This window comes from Anolis sagrei, chromosome 2, assembly GCF_037176765.1.
Source record: "Anolis sagrei isolate rAnoSag1 chromosome 2, rAnoSag1.mat, whole genome shotgun sequence".
NCBI lineage: Eukaryota > Metazoa > Chordata > Lepidosauria > Squamata > Dactyloidae > Anolis > Anolis sagrei.
In genome coordinates, this window is record NC_090022.1 from 12,481,610 (window position 1) to 12,497,581 (window position 15,972).

A 15,972-nucleotide genomic window follows, 5' to 3' on the forward strand; every position below is an offset into this window, starting at 1 on the left:
GGGCTGGGAAAAGCGGTATCTAAATGAAGTTAATAAATAATAAATACTCAAACCCTTACCCAAACCCTAAACCTTACCCTAACCCATACCCCTAACCCTGAACCATACCCTCAGCTTAAGCCCAATCCCTAACCCAAACCCTATCCCTAATCCTTGCCCTAACCCTAAACCGTACACTAAGCCTAAGCCCAGCCCCTTACCCAAACCCTTTCCCTAACCCTGAACCGTACCCTAAGCCTAAGCCCAACCCCTAACCCAAACCCTGTCCCTAATCCTTACCCTAACCCTGAACCATACCATAAGCCTAAACCTAAGCCCAACCCCTAACCCAAACCCTTACCCTGAACCATACACTAAGCCTAACCCCTTACCCAAACTCTATCCCTAATCCTTACCCTAACCCTGAACCGTACCCTAAGCCTAAGCCTAAGCCCAACCCCTAACCCAAACCCTATCCCTAACCCTTACCCTGAACCATACCGTAAGCCTAACCCAAATCCCTAACCCAAACCCTATCCTTAATCCTTACCCTAACCCAAACCCTAAACCCTAAGGAAAGGGGATTCCACCTGAACATTAGGAAAAACTTCCTCACTGTGAGAGCAGTTCAGCAGTGGAACTCTCTGCCCCAGAGTGTGGTGGAGGCTACTTCTTTGGAGGCTTTTAAGCAGAGGCTGGATGGCCATCTGTTGGGGTGCTTTGAATGCAATTTTCCCACTTCTTGGCAGAATGGGGTCGGACTGGATGGCCCACGAGGTCTTCTCAAACTCAATGATTCAAAGTGGGAAGGAATCTCTCTTCCATTCAGCTAGAAGGGATTTGGACTACACAGTGCAAAAGGCAACAGAAGTACGGAAACAGGCTGGGGGCAGACCAGATGAGAAGAGGAGATGGAACCAAGATCGTAGGAAGAAAGGGCAAAGAATAATGAAAGGGACATAAACCCAACTGGACAAAGTGAATGGATATGAACAAAGGTTAACATTATAATGAAGTTCGAACTGTATTTGTTGAAGATGCCATTTGACCAACTAGAAAAGAAATACGGAAAGAAGCTATTACATGTGATTATTGTTGTGAGAATTATTTATGCCTAGAGATGGAAAGAACCAGGCATCCTGATACATCCTGATGGCTGAGGAAGACATGCGAATCAGCAGATAGACATTTTGACGATGTTGCTCAAAGAAAAATCCTCAATTAAATTTAAGAAGACTGTGACTCGTTGATTACTGTTTTATAGTTATGATGGGGAATAATTTTTAAAAAAGAAATGCTAAAAGTAATATTAATAATAATTTTATTTCTTACCCGTCTCTCTTGGTAGCTCAAGGCAGGTTACGGCATAATTAAAATACATAATCATTGTAAAAATTCTATAAATATACATATTAAAATACACAAAACAGAGATTAAACACAAGACACGAGTTTAGAATTCATGCTTAAAACTGGCTAGGTAGGTCTGCAGGAAGAAATAGGTCTTTAAAGGTAAAGGTTTCCCCTTGACATTAAGTCCAGTCATGTCCAACTCTGGGGGGGGGGGGGTGCTCATCTCCATTTCTAAGCCAAAGAGCTGGCTTTGCCCATAGACACCTCCAAGGTCATGTGGCCAGCATGAGTGCATGGAGCTCCATTACCTTCCTGCAGATGCAGTACCTATTGATCTACTCACACTTGCATGTTTTCAAACTGCTACTTTGGCAGAAGCTGGGGCTAACAGCAGGAGCTCACCCCATTCCCCGGATTCTTACCGCCAATCTTTCGGTCAGCAAGTTCAGCAGCTCAGCAGTTTAACCCGCTTTGCCAACAGGGGGCCCTTAGGTTTTTAGTTGATTTTAAATTCCAACAGCTGATCCCACTGTGGGAGCTCTTTCGGCAGGTCATTCCACAGTCTTAGGGCAGCCAACAAGAAGGCCCTTTGGGTGACAGTTACCAGTCAGGTTCTGGCTGGTTGGAGTAGCTGCCCTCCAGAGACCTCAATGTGCAAGGTGGATTTTTACTGGCTTGCGTGAATTTATTATTCAATAAACTGCTTGCTGATTTTATCAAGCTGGTATGGTGTTTAAGGCCAGAGGTGTTCCTGCTCTGGGGTACAATAGTGGTCCTTCTTACTAGCCGCAGCAGCTTGTCCACATCAACAACACTCAGCCAACTGAAACTGATCCAGTATAAACCCACTCAGAGTTGCTGGACACCTCATTGTTGGACTCTGCTCCAATGGTGATAGATTGAATGAAGGGATGAATGAAAAGTAATGCCTCTACCTTCGTTACTTGGGTTTGGATGGGAATATTTTAATAAATCAAATGCAGAAACAATCCTTAGAATGTGCTCTTTAACTACCACTATTCACTTTTGGATACATTTCTGCTAACGGTGAACAAATTTTCTGAAGCCATTACGGGAGAAGTCGACACTCTGCTTCCGCAACCAGCGTCTCACAGTTCTCTCAACGTCTTCATCAGAAGCGTAACGATGTCCCCGCAGATCTTCTTTCATTATCAGGAACAGATGGAAGTCAGATGGTGCTAAATCTGGACTGAATGGAGGATGCTGTACGGTGGTGAGATCCAGTCTTTGAAGTTGTGCTGTGTTCCCATCGTGCACAGATCTTCCGATAGCCAAGCAAAGCAATAATGTGACCCATACATTCTTGTGAAATACCGATTATGCTTGAAATTTCTCTCTGAGTGATAAGACGATCATCCTGAATCAATCTGTCAACCTTTTGATTGTGAAACTCAGTGGTTGCTGTCACAAGACGTCCAACTCTTGGTTTGTCACGCACCTCAACTTCTTTAAACTTACTCGCCCAACAACGCACAGTACTCACATCAACACAATCACTATAAACAGCTTGCATTCTCTAATGAATCTCCTTTGGGGTGACACCTTCTGCTGTTAAGAATTCAATGACTGCATGTTGCTTAAGTCGCATTGACTGACCGTTATACTTCGCACTTTAACAACACTACTGTTCAATGCGAAGGCTTCCTGCCAAAATGGAACTGTAGAGGAGAGTCTACTGAACAAGCCAATGCCCGCCACATACCAATACTGCCATCTGTTGAGGAGTAACAAAGGTGGAGGCATTACTTTTCATCCAACCCTCGTATTTGCAAAATGGTTGTTAAAAACATCACAGTGAGCTACTGAAGGTTTTAGCAATGGGTTCAGAGAAGCACCTGGGTCAAGCCTCTCACCACTCTGAACAGCTCAGCTAGACGTGAATCTGCAGACACAGTGTTCTTCGCTGCACCTATTGCCACTTTAGAGGAGCAAAGGAGTCCTCTAGAACGTGTCTTATCACATAAAAGTCGAGTTTTCCACCATTTTCGCTAATGCTTTGCATGAGTTGCTTGATGGTAAATCAGGTGTGCCTTTTGACCAAAGCTCTTCCCACACTCTAAGCAGGTAAAGGGTTTTTCCCCTGTGTGAATTCTTTCATGGCAAGTGAGGTATCTCTTCTGACTGAAGTTTCTTCCGCACTCCAAACACTGAAAGGTTTTTTGCCCGGTGTGAACGCTTCGATGGCGAATGAGGTTTGTCATCCAGCTGAAGCTTCTCCCACACTCCAGGCACTGGAACGGTTTCTCCCCGGTATGAATCCTTTGGTGGCAAGTGAGATTTGTCTTCCGATTGAAGCTCTCTCCACATTCCAGACACTGAAATGGCTTTTCTCCCGTGTGAACTATTTCGTGAAGAGTCAGGATCGTCTTCCGGCTGAAGCTCTTTCCACACTCCAAGCATTTAAACGGCTTCTCTACCGAGTGAGTTCTTTGATGCAAAGTGAGATGCATCTCCTGAGTGAAACTTTTTCCACACTCCAAGCACGGGAATGGTTTTTCTCCTCTGTGGGTTGCTTGATGGCAAGTCAGCTGCCTCTTTTCAGTGAAGCTCTTTCCACAATCTGAGCATTTGAAAGATGGGCGGCACGTCTGATGAGCTGGATGAGAAATGCTTATCTTTCTACACTCCTCAGTTTTCACAGGCATTTCTCCTGTGTGAATTCTCATATGAGAATCAAAGTTTTCTCTACCACTGAAGCTCCTCCCACAAATACATATATTTATTTCCATTTCTGTTTGAGTTATTTCCGGAATTGAGATTCCAGGGACCACCCCACTCAGAGAAGCTGTGGTTTCCCTCTGCTCTTTCCCGTCACTATCGAGTCTTCTTCCTTTTGGTCCAATCTCTTTATATTCAACTCCTTTGAACAGGCCGCTGCTTGGTCCCTCTTCCTTCTCCTCCAATTGCTCATCAGCACCTGGAACATAGAGACAGAGCTGGTCAGAACCTCAAGGGGAACTAGAGTGTTGACTCAATTCCTCAGTTGCCATCTATTTGGGAGAGGAGACCTAATTCTTTCCATTACCTCTGTAGAGGGAACAGACCTACTGAGCCGATCCTTCAACTTTTTCTATAGGAGATACTTAAAGAAACAGGATTTTGTAGTCTGAAGAACTTATGGTGGCTCAGGCACAAAAACAATAAAATACAATTAAAATACTATAGATGTTTTTGTACTGCACCTCCATTAGCGAGAAGCAGCATAGCTAATCTATACACATCTATATAAATAAAAATGTAATGTTTGTTTGTGGGATTAACATAACTCCAAAACAACTGGACGAATTGATACCAAATTTGGACATAAGACACCCACCAGGCCAACAAGTGACCATCACTTCTAAAAACACTGAAAAACACAGCAGAAGGGACTTAAAAGGCCAAAACAAAAAAAAAACACATTACAATGCATGCGCAAAATCACACACACACATATATATATATACACAAATGCGCATATATACACATACACACACACACACACACACACACACATATATGCATATGTCAGGAGAGCTTTGATTACATTTTCTTGCCCTAGTGAAGGGAGTTGGACTGAATGGCCTTAAGTATTTTCTGTTGGTTGTGGGAGTTCTGTGTGGGAAGTTTGCCCTAATTTTGTCATTTGTGGGGTTCAGAATGCTCTTTCATTTTAGGTGAACTATAAATCCCAGCAACTACAACTAACAAATGTCAAGGTCTATTTCCCCTCAAACTCCATCTGTGTTCACATTTGGACATATGGAGTATTCATGCCAAGTTTGGTCCCGATCCATCATTGTTTGAGTCCACAGCGCTCTCTGGATGTAGGTGAACTACAACTCCAAAACTCAAGATCAATGCCCCCCAAACCCTTCTAAGTGTTTTCTCTTGGTCATGGGAGTCCTGTGTGCCAAGTTTGGTTCAATTCCATAGTTGGTGGAGTTCTGAATACGCTTTGATTGTAGGTGAACTATAAATCCCAGCAACTACAATTACCAAATGACAAAATCAATTTTTTGAGTGATAGTCACTCATTGGCCTGATAGGTGTCTTGTGTCCAAATTTGGTGTCAATTCGTCCAGTGGTTTTTGAGTTATGTTAATCCCACAAACGAAAATTACATTTTTATTTATATAGATATGATAATCATCCACTGTAACTTTAAGAAAAGCCTCAAAACAGACCTCAAACACTACAAAAGGAGAAAGCGGGTGAAACTCACCTATTTGAAATAGAGAATGTTTGACAAGGTAACAGGGATGGTTGGGAGGCACATATGTGATAATTATAAGAAAGAAAGAGGATTACCCAGAGAGCGCACAAGCTTGAAATTCTCTTCCATGACTTCTGTCTGAAGTGCCTTTTGGTCCGCGTCCAGCAAAGCCCACTCCTCCTCCGTGAAATCCACAGTCACCTCCTCAAAGGCCACCTGCAGAAAAATACTTCGTTTTAAGTGCCAACTTAAAAAGAAAAGAAATGTAATTTGTTATAAACTAACTGGATTTCACTCCTAAAACAAGGTATCCAGACACCTTCCATTCACAGGGAGATTCCTCCATGCCCAGAAAGAGGGTCAAGAATAGCCCCCCCCCCCCCCAGGGATCTTTCCCTCACCTTATCCAGCTCCACTGAAGCTGAACCATACTCAAGAGATGGACTTGGCAATGGTGGTTGTGTCCTTGTTCCTTCTCCTGTGAGAGAGACAGAAAAAGAGAAAGGCAAGTCATGGACCAGCCTCTAGATTTCTAATGGAAGCCTTTCCATATCCTTCCAAAGACAAGACAGAGCCAAGACAAAGCTTGAGACGGAGGACAAGGAGGGGGATAGGCAATAGAACTGGAGAATGAGGAATACTGAAAGCTATACATCCTGCTTAGTTTCAATATATTTTAGAGGAAAGGACCAAGAATTTTAAAAAAAAATCCCCTTTAACTGGAATCACACTGTGTCCAATTCTGGACACCACAATTGAAGAGATATTGACAAGCTGGAAGGTGTTCAGAGGAGGGCAATTAAACTAATCAAGGGTCTGGAGAACAAACCCTATGAGGAGCAGCTTAAAGAACTGGGCATGTTTAGCCTGTAGAAGAGAAAACTGAGAGGAGACATGATGGCCATGAATCAAGAGGTGAGGGGAAGTCATAGGGTGGAGGGAGCAAGCTTGTTTTCTGCTGCCTTGGAGACTAGGACGTGGAGCAATGCCTTCAAACTACAGGAAAGGAGATTCCACCTGAACATTAGGAGGAATTTTCTAACTGTGAGAGCTGTTCTACAGTGGAACTCTTTGCTCTGAAGTGTGGTGGAGGCTCCATCTATGGAGGCTTTTAGACAGAGGCTGGACAGCCATCTGTTGAGGGTGATTTGAATGCGATTTTCCTGCCTTTTGGCAGGGGGTTGGACCGGATGGCGAAAGAGGTCTCTTCCAATTCTATAATTCTATGATTAGGAAGAACTTCCTGACTGTGAGAGCTGTTCGGCAGTGGAACTCTCTGCCCCGAAGTGTGGTGGAGGCTCCTTCTTTGAGAATTTTTAAACAGAGGCTGGATGGCCATCTGTTGGGGGTGTTTTGAATGCCATATTCCTGTTTCTTGGAAGGGGGTTGGACTGGATGGCCCACGAGGTCTCTTCCAACTCTATGATTCTATGATCTTTACCCAATGAGGCGGAGGCGCTCTCCCAGTCTGGCATGATCCAACTGGTCCCAGATGAACACTTTGTTGCCTTGGTCTTCTCCTCTTCCTTAAGGAAGTCCTGCACCAGAAGAAACAGGAAAGATCAGGTTAAGAAAAAATGGAAGAGGACACAATCAGGGTAGGCCATGCCTACTTAGAAGGATTTCAAGGAGAAACTGGGTGCACAGCCATTGTCCTCTTGACCCTGATATATACCTACGAAACGTGGACTATCTACAGACGTCACATGCAACCCCTGGAACAATTCCATCAGTGCTGCCTCCGAAAAATCCTGCAAATCTCTTGGGAGGACAGGCAGACAAATGTCAGCATGCTGAAAGAAGCCAAGACCACAAGCACTGAAGCAATGCTCCTCCGCCACCAACTCCGCTGGAATTGTCTGGATGCCCGATCATCATCTCCCAAAGTAGTTGCTCTACTCCGGACTCAAGAACGGAAAATGAAATGGTGGTGGACAGGAAAAGAGATTTAAAGATGGGCTCAAAGCCAACCTCAAAAACTCTGGCAGAGACACTGGGAACTGGGAAGTCCTGGCCCTTGAGCGCTCTAACTGGAGGTCAGCTGTGACCAGCAGTGCTGCAGAATTTGAAGAGGGCTAAAGGGGAAAGGTGCCAAGAGGAAGGCATGTCAAGCCAACCCTGACCGGGACCGCCTTCTGTCTGGAAACCGATGCCCTCACTGCGGGAGAAGATACGGATCAAGGATAGGGCTCCACAGCCACCCACGGACCCACTGACATGACACCACATCTGGAAGACTATCATCCTCGAGCTACGAGGGATTACCTAAGAAACAGCAAGGAGCTTGGAAATATCCTTTAGAAACAGCATTCCAATATTTTTGAAAGGACCAGGATGAACTCCTCTTACCTGCTGCTCCTTGCTCTGCCTGCCTTCCTCTGCGTGGCTGATGAGGAATCCTTCTGCCAGGGCCACGGCCTGGGCGCTGCTCTCTGCCCCGCATTCCCTCACCCAGCGCTCCATCTCCGCAGGAAGGACGGCCAGGAACTGCTCCAGCACCACCAGGTCCAGCATCTCCACCTTGGTGTGCTGCTCTGGCCGGAGCCACTGGCGGCAGAGAAGGTGCAGCTGGCTGCAAACCTCCCGAGGTCCCAACGTCTCCCTGTAGCCAAAGTCCCTGAATTGCTGGCGGCGTAAATCTGAAGTGAGCACTTCCTCCGGCAGGCTCTTCTGTGTGGCTCTCTCCTCGAAAGCTCCACTAGGCTTGGCCCGAATGAGGGAAGGGCCCTTTCCAAGGTTGGGCTCAAAAGAGTCTTTCCCTCCCATCCTTCAAGCTAGATATTTCACTGTTGCCAGGTTCTCCTAAAAGGCAAAAACAAAAAATTACTGGAGATCGAAAGAAAGGGGCAGGAGAAGCAAGCAAGATGTTTGGTGAATGAACTATTATGAACACTCTCCTATTCTATGTTTCAGAATCACATCAAAGCCAGAAATTAGCTCCATCAATCAATCTTTATTGCAGTCCATGACCAGTGCTACAATGGAAAATGCATAATTAAAACACTGTCCAAGTTTGCAGTCCTCAATGAGGAACAGTTAGTTAGCTTTAGAATGGGCTGAGGGAATCCCTTCTCCCCTGAGTCCTGAATGTCGGTTAGAGGGTATCTACTTTTTCTCTCTGTGTCCCTCTTTCTTCTGCCATCCTGATTAGTGTAGAATGGATACTTTTAAGGTTGCATGCCTTTGTTTACGACTTCTACTTTTCCACCTTTGCACTCAGACCTCTCTCTCCTCTCTGTGTTTGAAGAGATGTGGTGTCTGGAGGTTTTTCCTCTTGTTTTGGGAGTTAAGAAATTATGGAGTTAGAGCAGGCCTGGACAAACTTGGGCCCTCCAGGTGTTTTGGACTTCAACTCCCACAATTCCTAACAGACTGTTAGGAGTTGTGAGAGTTGAAGTCAAAAACACCCGGAGGGCCAAATTATTGGATATTGGATAATGACAGCTCAAAATGGAGGGTTTATGACCTGTTATGATCATAAGCTTACAGAAGACAATGATGCTGGGGAAAATGGAAGGAAAAAGGAAGAGGGGCCAACCAAGGGCAAGATGGATGGATGGTAGCCTTGAAGTGACTGGATTGACCTTGAAGGAGCTGGGGGTGGTGACGGCTGACAGGGAGCTCTGGCGTGGGCTGGTCCATGAGGTCACAAAGAGTCGGAAGCGACTGAAAGAATGAACAACCAAGGATCATAATCTACGGGATTATGACCAATTGGGAAAACCATAATCTTTATATCTGTTAAGAAACGAAATGGTATCCATGTGTATTTATGCTTGGCAATTGGGTTTCAGCTGCTAGACTGATTTTCAGGTGACTCTGAACTATTAGGAACAGAGAATGTGCCAATGCACAATATATGCGTTGCTGTGAGCCAGTCTGCTTAAATGGAAAAGAAAGAAGAGAAAGAAGTAGCTTCTAATATATGTAATTTTACAATAGTTTTGTTGTTCAATTGTCTGTAAAATAAGAAGAAACACTGTGTAAATAATAATACCAACCTATACAATCTTCTATATAAAAATGTAATGTTCGTTTGTGGGATTAACATAACTCAAAAACCACTGGACGAATTGACACCAAATTTGGACACAATACATGTTGGCCTGATAGTATTTCACTTCCGCTGTCAGCCCTAGCTTCTGCCAACCTAGCAGTTTGAAAACATGCAAATGTGAGTAGATCAATAGGTACTGCTCCGGCGGGAAGGTAACGGCGCTCCATGCAGTCATGCTGGCCACATGACCTTGGAGGTGTCTATGGGCAATGCCGGCTCTTCAGCTTAGAAATCATAGAATCATAGAATCAAAGAGTTGGAAGAGACCTCATGGGCCATCCAGTCCAACCCCATTCTGCCAAGAAGCAGGAATATTGCATTCAAATCACCCCTGACAGATGGCCATCCAGCCTCTGTTTAAAAGCTTCCAAAGAAGGAGCCTCCACCACACTCCGGGGCAGAGAGTTCCACTGCTGAACGGCTCTCACAGTCAGGAAGTTCTTCCTCATGTTCAGATGGAATCTCCTCTCTTGTAGTTTGAAGCCATTGTTCCATTGCGTCCTAGTCTCCAGGGAAGCAGAAAACAAGCTTGCTCCCTCCTCCTCCCTGTGGCTTCCTGTCACATATTTATACATGGCTATCATATCTTCTCTCAGCCTTCTCTTCTTCAGGCTAAACATGCCCAGCTCCTTAAGCCGCTCCTCATAGGGCTTGTTCTCCAGACCCTTGATCATTTTAGTCGCCCTCCTCTGGACACATTCCAGCTTGTCGATATCTCTCTTGAATTGTGGTGCCCAGAATTGGACACCATATTCCAGGTGTGGTTTAAATGGAGATGAGCACCGCACCCCAGAGTCAGACATGACTGGACTTAATGTCAGGGGAAAACCTTTACTTATTATATGCAGACAAATCATCAAACTGAGGGGATTGAGAAGGTTGCCTATTTCCAACAGGAGTTCGCCCATGAATCATGGAAACCCCAAATATGGAAGGAGAACTGAGCTTTCTCTGCCAAAAGGGGAGGGGGTGCCTCACCAGACTACAAGTCCCAGGGTCCCATGAAGGAGGAAGTGCAAAGATACATAATGGTGGGTGCCTGGCTTGAGAACAGTACGTGTGAAAAAGATCTTGGAGTCCTCATGGACAACAAGTTAAACATGAGCCAACAATGTGATGTGGCGGCAAAAAAGCCAATGGGATTTTGGCCTGCATCAATAAGAGCATAGTGCCTAGATCTAGGGAAGTAATGCTACCCCTCTCTTCTGCTCTGGTTAGACCACACCTGGAATATTGTGTCCAATTCTGGGCACCACAATTCAAGAGAGATATTGACAAGCTGGAATGTGTCCAGAGGAGGGCGACTAAAATGATCAAGGGTCTGGAGAACAAGCCCTATGAGGAGTGGCTTAAGGAGCTGAGCATGTTTAGCCTGAAGAAGAGAAGGCTGAGAGGGGATATGATAGCCATGTATAAATATGTGAGAGGAAGCCACAGGGAGGAGGGAGCAAGCTTGTTTTCTGCTTCCCTGGAGACTAGGACGCGGAACAATGGCTTCAAACTACAAGAGAGGAGATTCCATCTGAACATGAGGAAGAACTTCCTGACTGTGAGAGCCGTTCAGCAGTGGAACTCTCTGCCCCGGAGTGTGGTGGAGGCTCCTTCTTTGGAGGCTTTTAAACAGAGGCTGGATGGCCATCTGTCAGGGGTGATTTGAATGCAATATTCCTGCTTCTTGGCAGAATGGGGTTGGACTGGATGGCCCATGAGGTCTCTTCCAACTTTTTCATTCTATGATTCTATTATTCTAAGTGGCCTAAAACAGTGGTTCTCAACTTGTGGGTCCCCAGTGTTTTGGCCTACAACTCCTAGAATTCCCAGCCAATTTACCAGCTGTTAGGATTACTGGGAGTTGAAGGCCAAAACATCTGGGGACCCTGGGAATGAGCAGAGAGGGAGGAAAGCAAGGAAGGCACCTTCTCCTTGGGCGCCGGCCTCTCACCTTCCCTTCCTGAGCCTTCTTCCCGGATCCCCGCCTTCCCTCTTTTCCCTCCAAGGTCTGGAGGAAGACTGCAAGAAGAACTCACCTGAGGTTCCCTTTTGAGCGCGGCACTTCCTGCTTCCGGTCACGGTCAGGTGGACGAAGCCACGCCCCCTCCCGGCGGGACCAATGGCAGGCCTTTCCGAAGGGGGCGTGGCCTGAGAAGGAGGAAGTCCCTCCACAGAGTCCCCCCTCCCCTCCTTCCCTCTCTGTCTCCCTTTCTGATGAGGTGTGTGGATCTGTCTCTTTCCCTTCTTAGGCCCTTAATACAATCCCACATTGTCTGCTTTGAACTGGAATATATGGCAGTGGGAACTCAGATAACCCTCTTCCACACAGCCATATAACCCAAAATACCAAGTTGCCAGATGTACAAGCTGGGTTTAGAAAAGGCAGAGGAAGAAGAGACCCAATTCAAGGTCTATTTCCCCCAAAATCCACCAGTGTTCACATTTGGGCATATTGAGTATTCATGCCAAGTTTGGTCCAGATCTATCATTGTTTGAGTCCACAATGCTCTCTGGATGCAGATGAACTACAACTCCCAAAAGTTCAGTGCCCACCAAACCTTTCCAGTATTTTCTGTTGGTCATGGGAGTTCTGTGTGCCAAGTTTGGTTCAATTCCATTATTGGTGGAGTTCAGAATGCTCTTTGATTGCAGGTGAACTATAAATCCCATCAACTACAACTCCCCAATGTCAAGGTCTATTTCCCCCAAAATCCACCAGTGTTCACATTTGGGCATATTGAGTATTCATGCCAAGTTTGGTCCAGATCTATCATTGTTTGAGTCCACAGTGCTCTCTGGATGCAGATGAACTACAACTCCCAAAGGTTCAGTGCCCACCAAACCTTTCCAGTATTTTCTCTTGGTCATGGGAGTTCTGTGTGCCAAGTTTGTTCAATTCCATTATTAGTGGAGTTCAGAATGCTCTTTGATTGCAGGTGAACTATAAATCCCTTCAACTACAAATCCCAAATGTCAAGATCTATTTCCCCCCAAATCCACCGGTGTTTGGGCATATGGAGTATTCGTGCCAAGAAAAAGATCTTTGAGTCCTCGTGAACAACAAGTTAAACATGAGCCAACAATGTGATGTGGCGGCAAAAAAAAAAGCCAATGGGATTTTGGCCTGCATCAAGAGGAGCATAGTGTCTAGGTCCAGGGAAGTAATGCTACCCCTCTATTCTGCTTTGGTTAGACCACACCTGGAATATTGTGTCCAATTCTGGGCACCACAATTCAAGAGAGATATTGACAAGCTGGAATGTGTCCAGAGGAGAGTGACTAAAATGATGAAGGGTCTGGAGAACAAGCCCTATGAGGAGCGGCTTAAGGAGCTGAGCATGTTTAGCCTGAAGAAGAGAAGGCTGAGAGGAGATATGATAGCCATGTATAAATATGTGAGAGGAAGCCACAGGGAGGAGGAGGGAGCAAGCCTGTTTTCTGCTTCCCTGGAGACTAGGACGCGGAACAGTGGCTCCAAACTACAAGAGAGGAGATTCCATCTGAACACGAGGAAGAACTTCCTGACTGTGAGAGCTGTTCAGCAGTGGAACTCTCTGCCCCGGAGTGTGGTGGAGGCTCCTTCTTTGGAAGCTTTTAAACAGAGGCTGGATGGCCATCTGTCAGGGGTGATTTGAATGCAATATTCCTGCTTCTTGGCAGAATGGGGTTGGACTGGATGGCCCATGAGGTCTCTTCCAACTCTTTGATTCTATGATTCTAAGTTTGATCCAGATCCATCATTGTTTGCGTCCACAATGTTCTCTGGGTGTAGGTAAACTATAAATCCTAGCAACTATAACTCCAAATGACAAAATCAATCCCCCAAGCCCCAGCAGTATTCAAATTTGGGCGTATCGGTATTTGTACCAAATTTGGTCCAGTGAATGAAAATACATTCTGCATATCTGATATTTACATGACAAAATTAGCAAAATTACAGTTATGAAGTAGCAACGAAAATAATGTTATGGTTGGGGGTCACCACAACATGAGGAATTGCATTAAGGGGTCGCGGCATTAGGAAGGTTGAGAAACATTGGGGTAATCCATAATATCTGCGTGTAAGCAGCCACTGAGGTGTAGTGCTGAGTGTTGAAACGACTCTGGAGGAAAGCAAAAGCATTCAGAATAAATCTTGCCTCGAAAACCCCAATGAGAAGTTCCTCTTGGATCACCATAAGTCAAAAAACAGTAAAGGAAGTGATACATAAACACTAGCTGTTTCAATGAATTCAGAATTGAAGTCGAACAACCAAAAAGTTGGGAGAAAAATAATATTGTTTTGCAAATTTATTTCATCTTGTGACACACTACATTAACTTTATAACAAAAAAAGCCAAGTTCAGTACAGTTACAGAAAGAAAAGAAACAGGAAAACAAGAACCTAAAATGAATAAACAATACAGTATTTAATCTCTATTGCAACATCTATCACATTAATGTCAATATCTTTATATGCCTATTCTCTAAGTTACTAAAATGGACTGATCTAAAAGTTTAAGCATTGTCATAGAAGTTCAAATTGTGTGGTTTCAAACTCTGTATATCCTATAAATTGATACAAAATCAAAACACCTTTGGATGCTCTTCTCTGTTAGTTTTTCCACCAGAGTTAAGGACCAGAGTTAGGAAATAAAACCCTCACTTATCAAGTTCTAAATGCTTTGTAATTTCTAAGCATGCTGCTCACAAGAAAATAAAAAGTCTTAATATTAAAGTGATGAGTTAGATATTTTGAATATAGAAAGAATCAAGTGTATCTTCTGACTTGGAAGAGCTTTCCAAACTCTGAAGCTTTCCCCAAGATGAATCCTTTGATGATGTGGGGACACCTTCCAACCAAAGCCCTTTCCACACTCTGAGCATTCAAATGGTTTCTCTCCTGGGTTGTTGTAGGTTTTTCCGGGCTATATGGCCATGTTCTGGAGGCAATTTTTCTCCTGACGTTTCGCCTGCATCTATGGCAAGCATCCTCAGAGGTAGTGAGGTCTCTCCTGTATGAATTCTGTGATGAAGAGTGAAGTCCCTCTTCTGAATTTTCAGTCCAAGAATTTACATGGTGTCTCTCCTGAAGCTCCTGTGTGGGGCTTGACAAATGCAAGGCTGGAGTTAAAATTGCTGGAGCAAACATTAACAACCTTAGATATGCAGATGATACCACTTTGATGACTGAAAGCGTGGAGGAACTGAGGAGCCTTCTATCCAAGGTGAAAGAAGAAAGTGCAAAAGCTGGGTTGCAGCTAAACATCAAGAAAACCAAGATTCTGGCAATCAGACTGATTGACAACTAGGAAATAGAGGGAGAAAACATGGAGGCAGTGACAGACTTTGTATTTCTAGGTGCAAAGATTACTGCAGACACAGACTGCAGCCAAGAAATCAGGAGATACTTCATTTCTTGACTGAAATGCCCTTCATTTCTTGACTGAAAGCCAATGGGATTTTAGCTTGCATAAGTAGGAATACAGTGTTCCCTCATTTATCGCCGGTGTTCCATTCCAGGACCACCCGCAATAAGTGACAATCCATGAAGTAGGGACGCTCCGCCCATTCAGCAGTGGCCTCCTCCTCCTTGCTGCCTCCAAGGCTCCCGGGCTCGGAGGCCCCTTGGATGCCATTGATGGGACTGCCAGGCTGGGCTATGGCCTTGCCTGAGGCCTCAGTCCAGCCCGGCAGTGCCATCAACAGTGCCCAAGGGGCCTCTGAAGAAGGAGTGGGGAGCAGGAGAGGGGGCAAGGAGGAGGCCGCTGCTGAAGAACCTGGAGACAAGCCCCAGAGTAAGGCCCAGTGCCTGGCTCCCGCTCCCCCTCCCCTCCTCCTCCTCCTCCTCCTCCTCCACACACACGTACCCCACGGCTCAGTAAGCGAACCACGATGTAGCGAGGGAACGCTGTATAGTTTCTAGATCCAGGGACGTCATGCTACCCTTCTATTCTGTCTTGGTTAGACCACATCTGGAAAACTGTGTCCAATTCTGGGGACCACAATTGAAGAGAGATAATGACAAGCTGGAATGTGTCCAGAGGAGAGCAACTAAAATGATCAAGGGTCTGGAGAACAAGCCCTATGAGAAGCGGCTTAAAGAGCTGGGCATGTTTACCCTGCAGAAGAGAAGACTAAGAGGAGACATGATAGCCATGTATAAGTATGTGAGGGGAAGTCACAGGGAGGAGGGAGCAAGCTTGTTTTCTGCTGCCCTGGAGATCAGGATGCGGAACAATAACTTCAAACTACAGGAAAGGAGATTCCACCTGAACATTAGGAAAAACTTTCTGATTGCGAGAGCTGTTCAGCAGTGGAACTCTCTGCCCTAGAGTGTGGTGGAGGCTCCTTCTATGAAGGCTTTTAAACAGAGGCTGGATAGCTATCTGTTGGGG

At 45.3% G+C, this 15,972-nt stretch overlaps 1 protein-coding gene across 1 annotated transcript; it reads right to left on the reverse strand.

The window, feature by feature from the left end:
• Nucleotides 1-1,283: 1,283 nt before the first annotated feature.
• Nucleotides 1,284-11,681, reverse strand: LOC132767672 (zinc finger protein with KRAB and SCAN domains 7-like). The gene is made up of 6 exons (XM_060762884.2): nt 11,632-11,681; nt 7,897-8,349; nt 6,989-7,085; nt 5,949-6,025; nt 5,643-5,763; nt 1,284-4,269 (listed from the first exon to the last, which is right to left on the reverse strand). The coding sequence occupies exons 2-6, from the start codon at nt 8,311-8,313 to the stop codon at nt 3,341-3,343; spliced, it is 1,641 nt and encodes a 546-aa protein (XP_060618867.2). The 5' UTR covers nt 8,314-8,349; nt 11,632-11,681; the 3' UTR covers nt 1,284-3,340.
• Nucleotides 11,682-15,972: the final 4,291 nt, after the last annotated feature.

Bases quoted from the DNA above. Each gene is read 5' to 3' on its own strand.
- LOC132767672 (XM_060762884.2), bottom strand. From the start codon at position 8,313: ATGGGAGGGAAAGACTCTTTTGAGCCCAACCTTGGAAAGGGCCCTTCC. The intron at 7,086-7,896 runs GTAAGAGGAGTT...CTTCTGGTGCAG, and splicing joins GGCAGAGCAAGGAGCAGCAG to GACTTCCTTAAGGAAGAGGA. The intron at 4,270-5,642 runs GTAATCCTCTTT...TCTATGTTCCAG, and splicing joins CAAGCTTGTGCGCTCTCTGG to GTGCTGATGAGCAATTGGAG.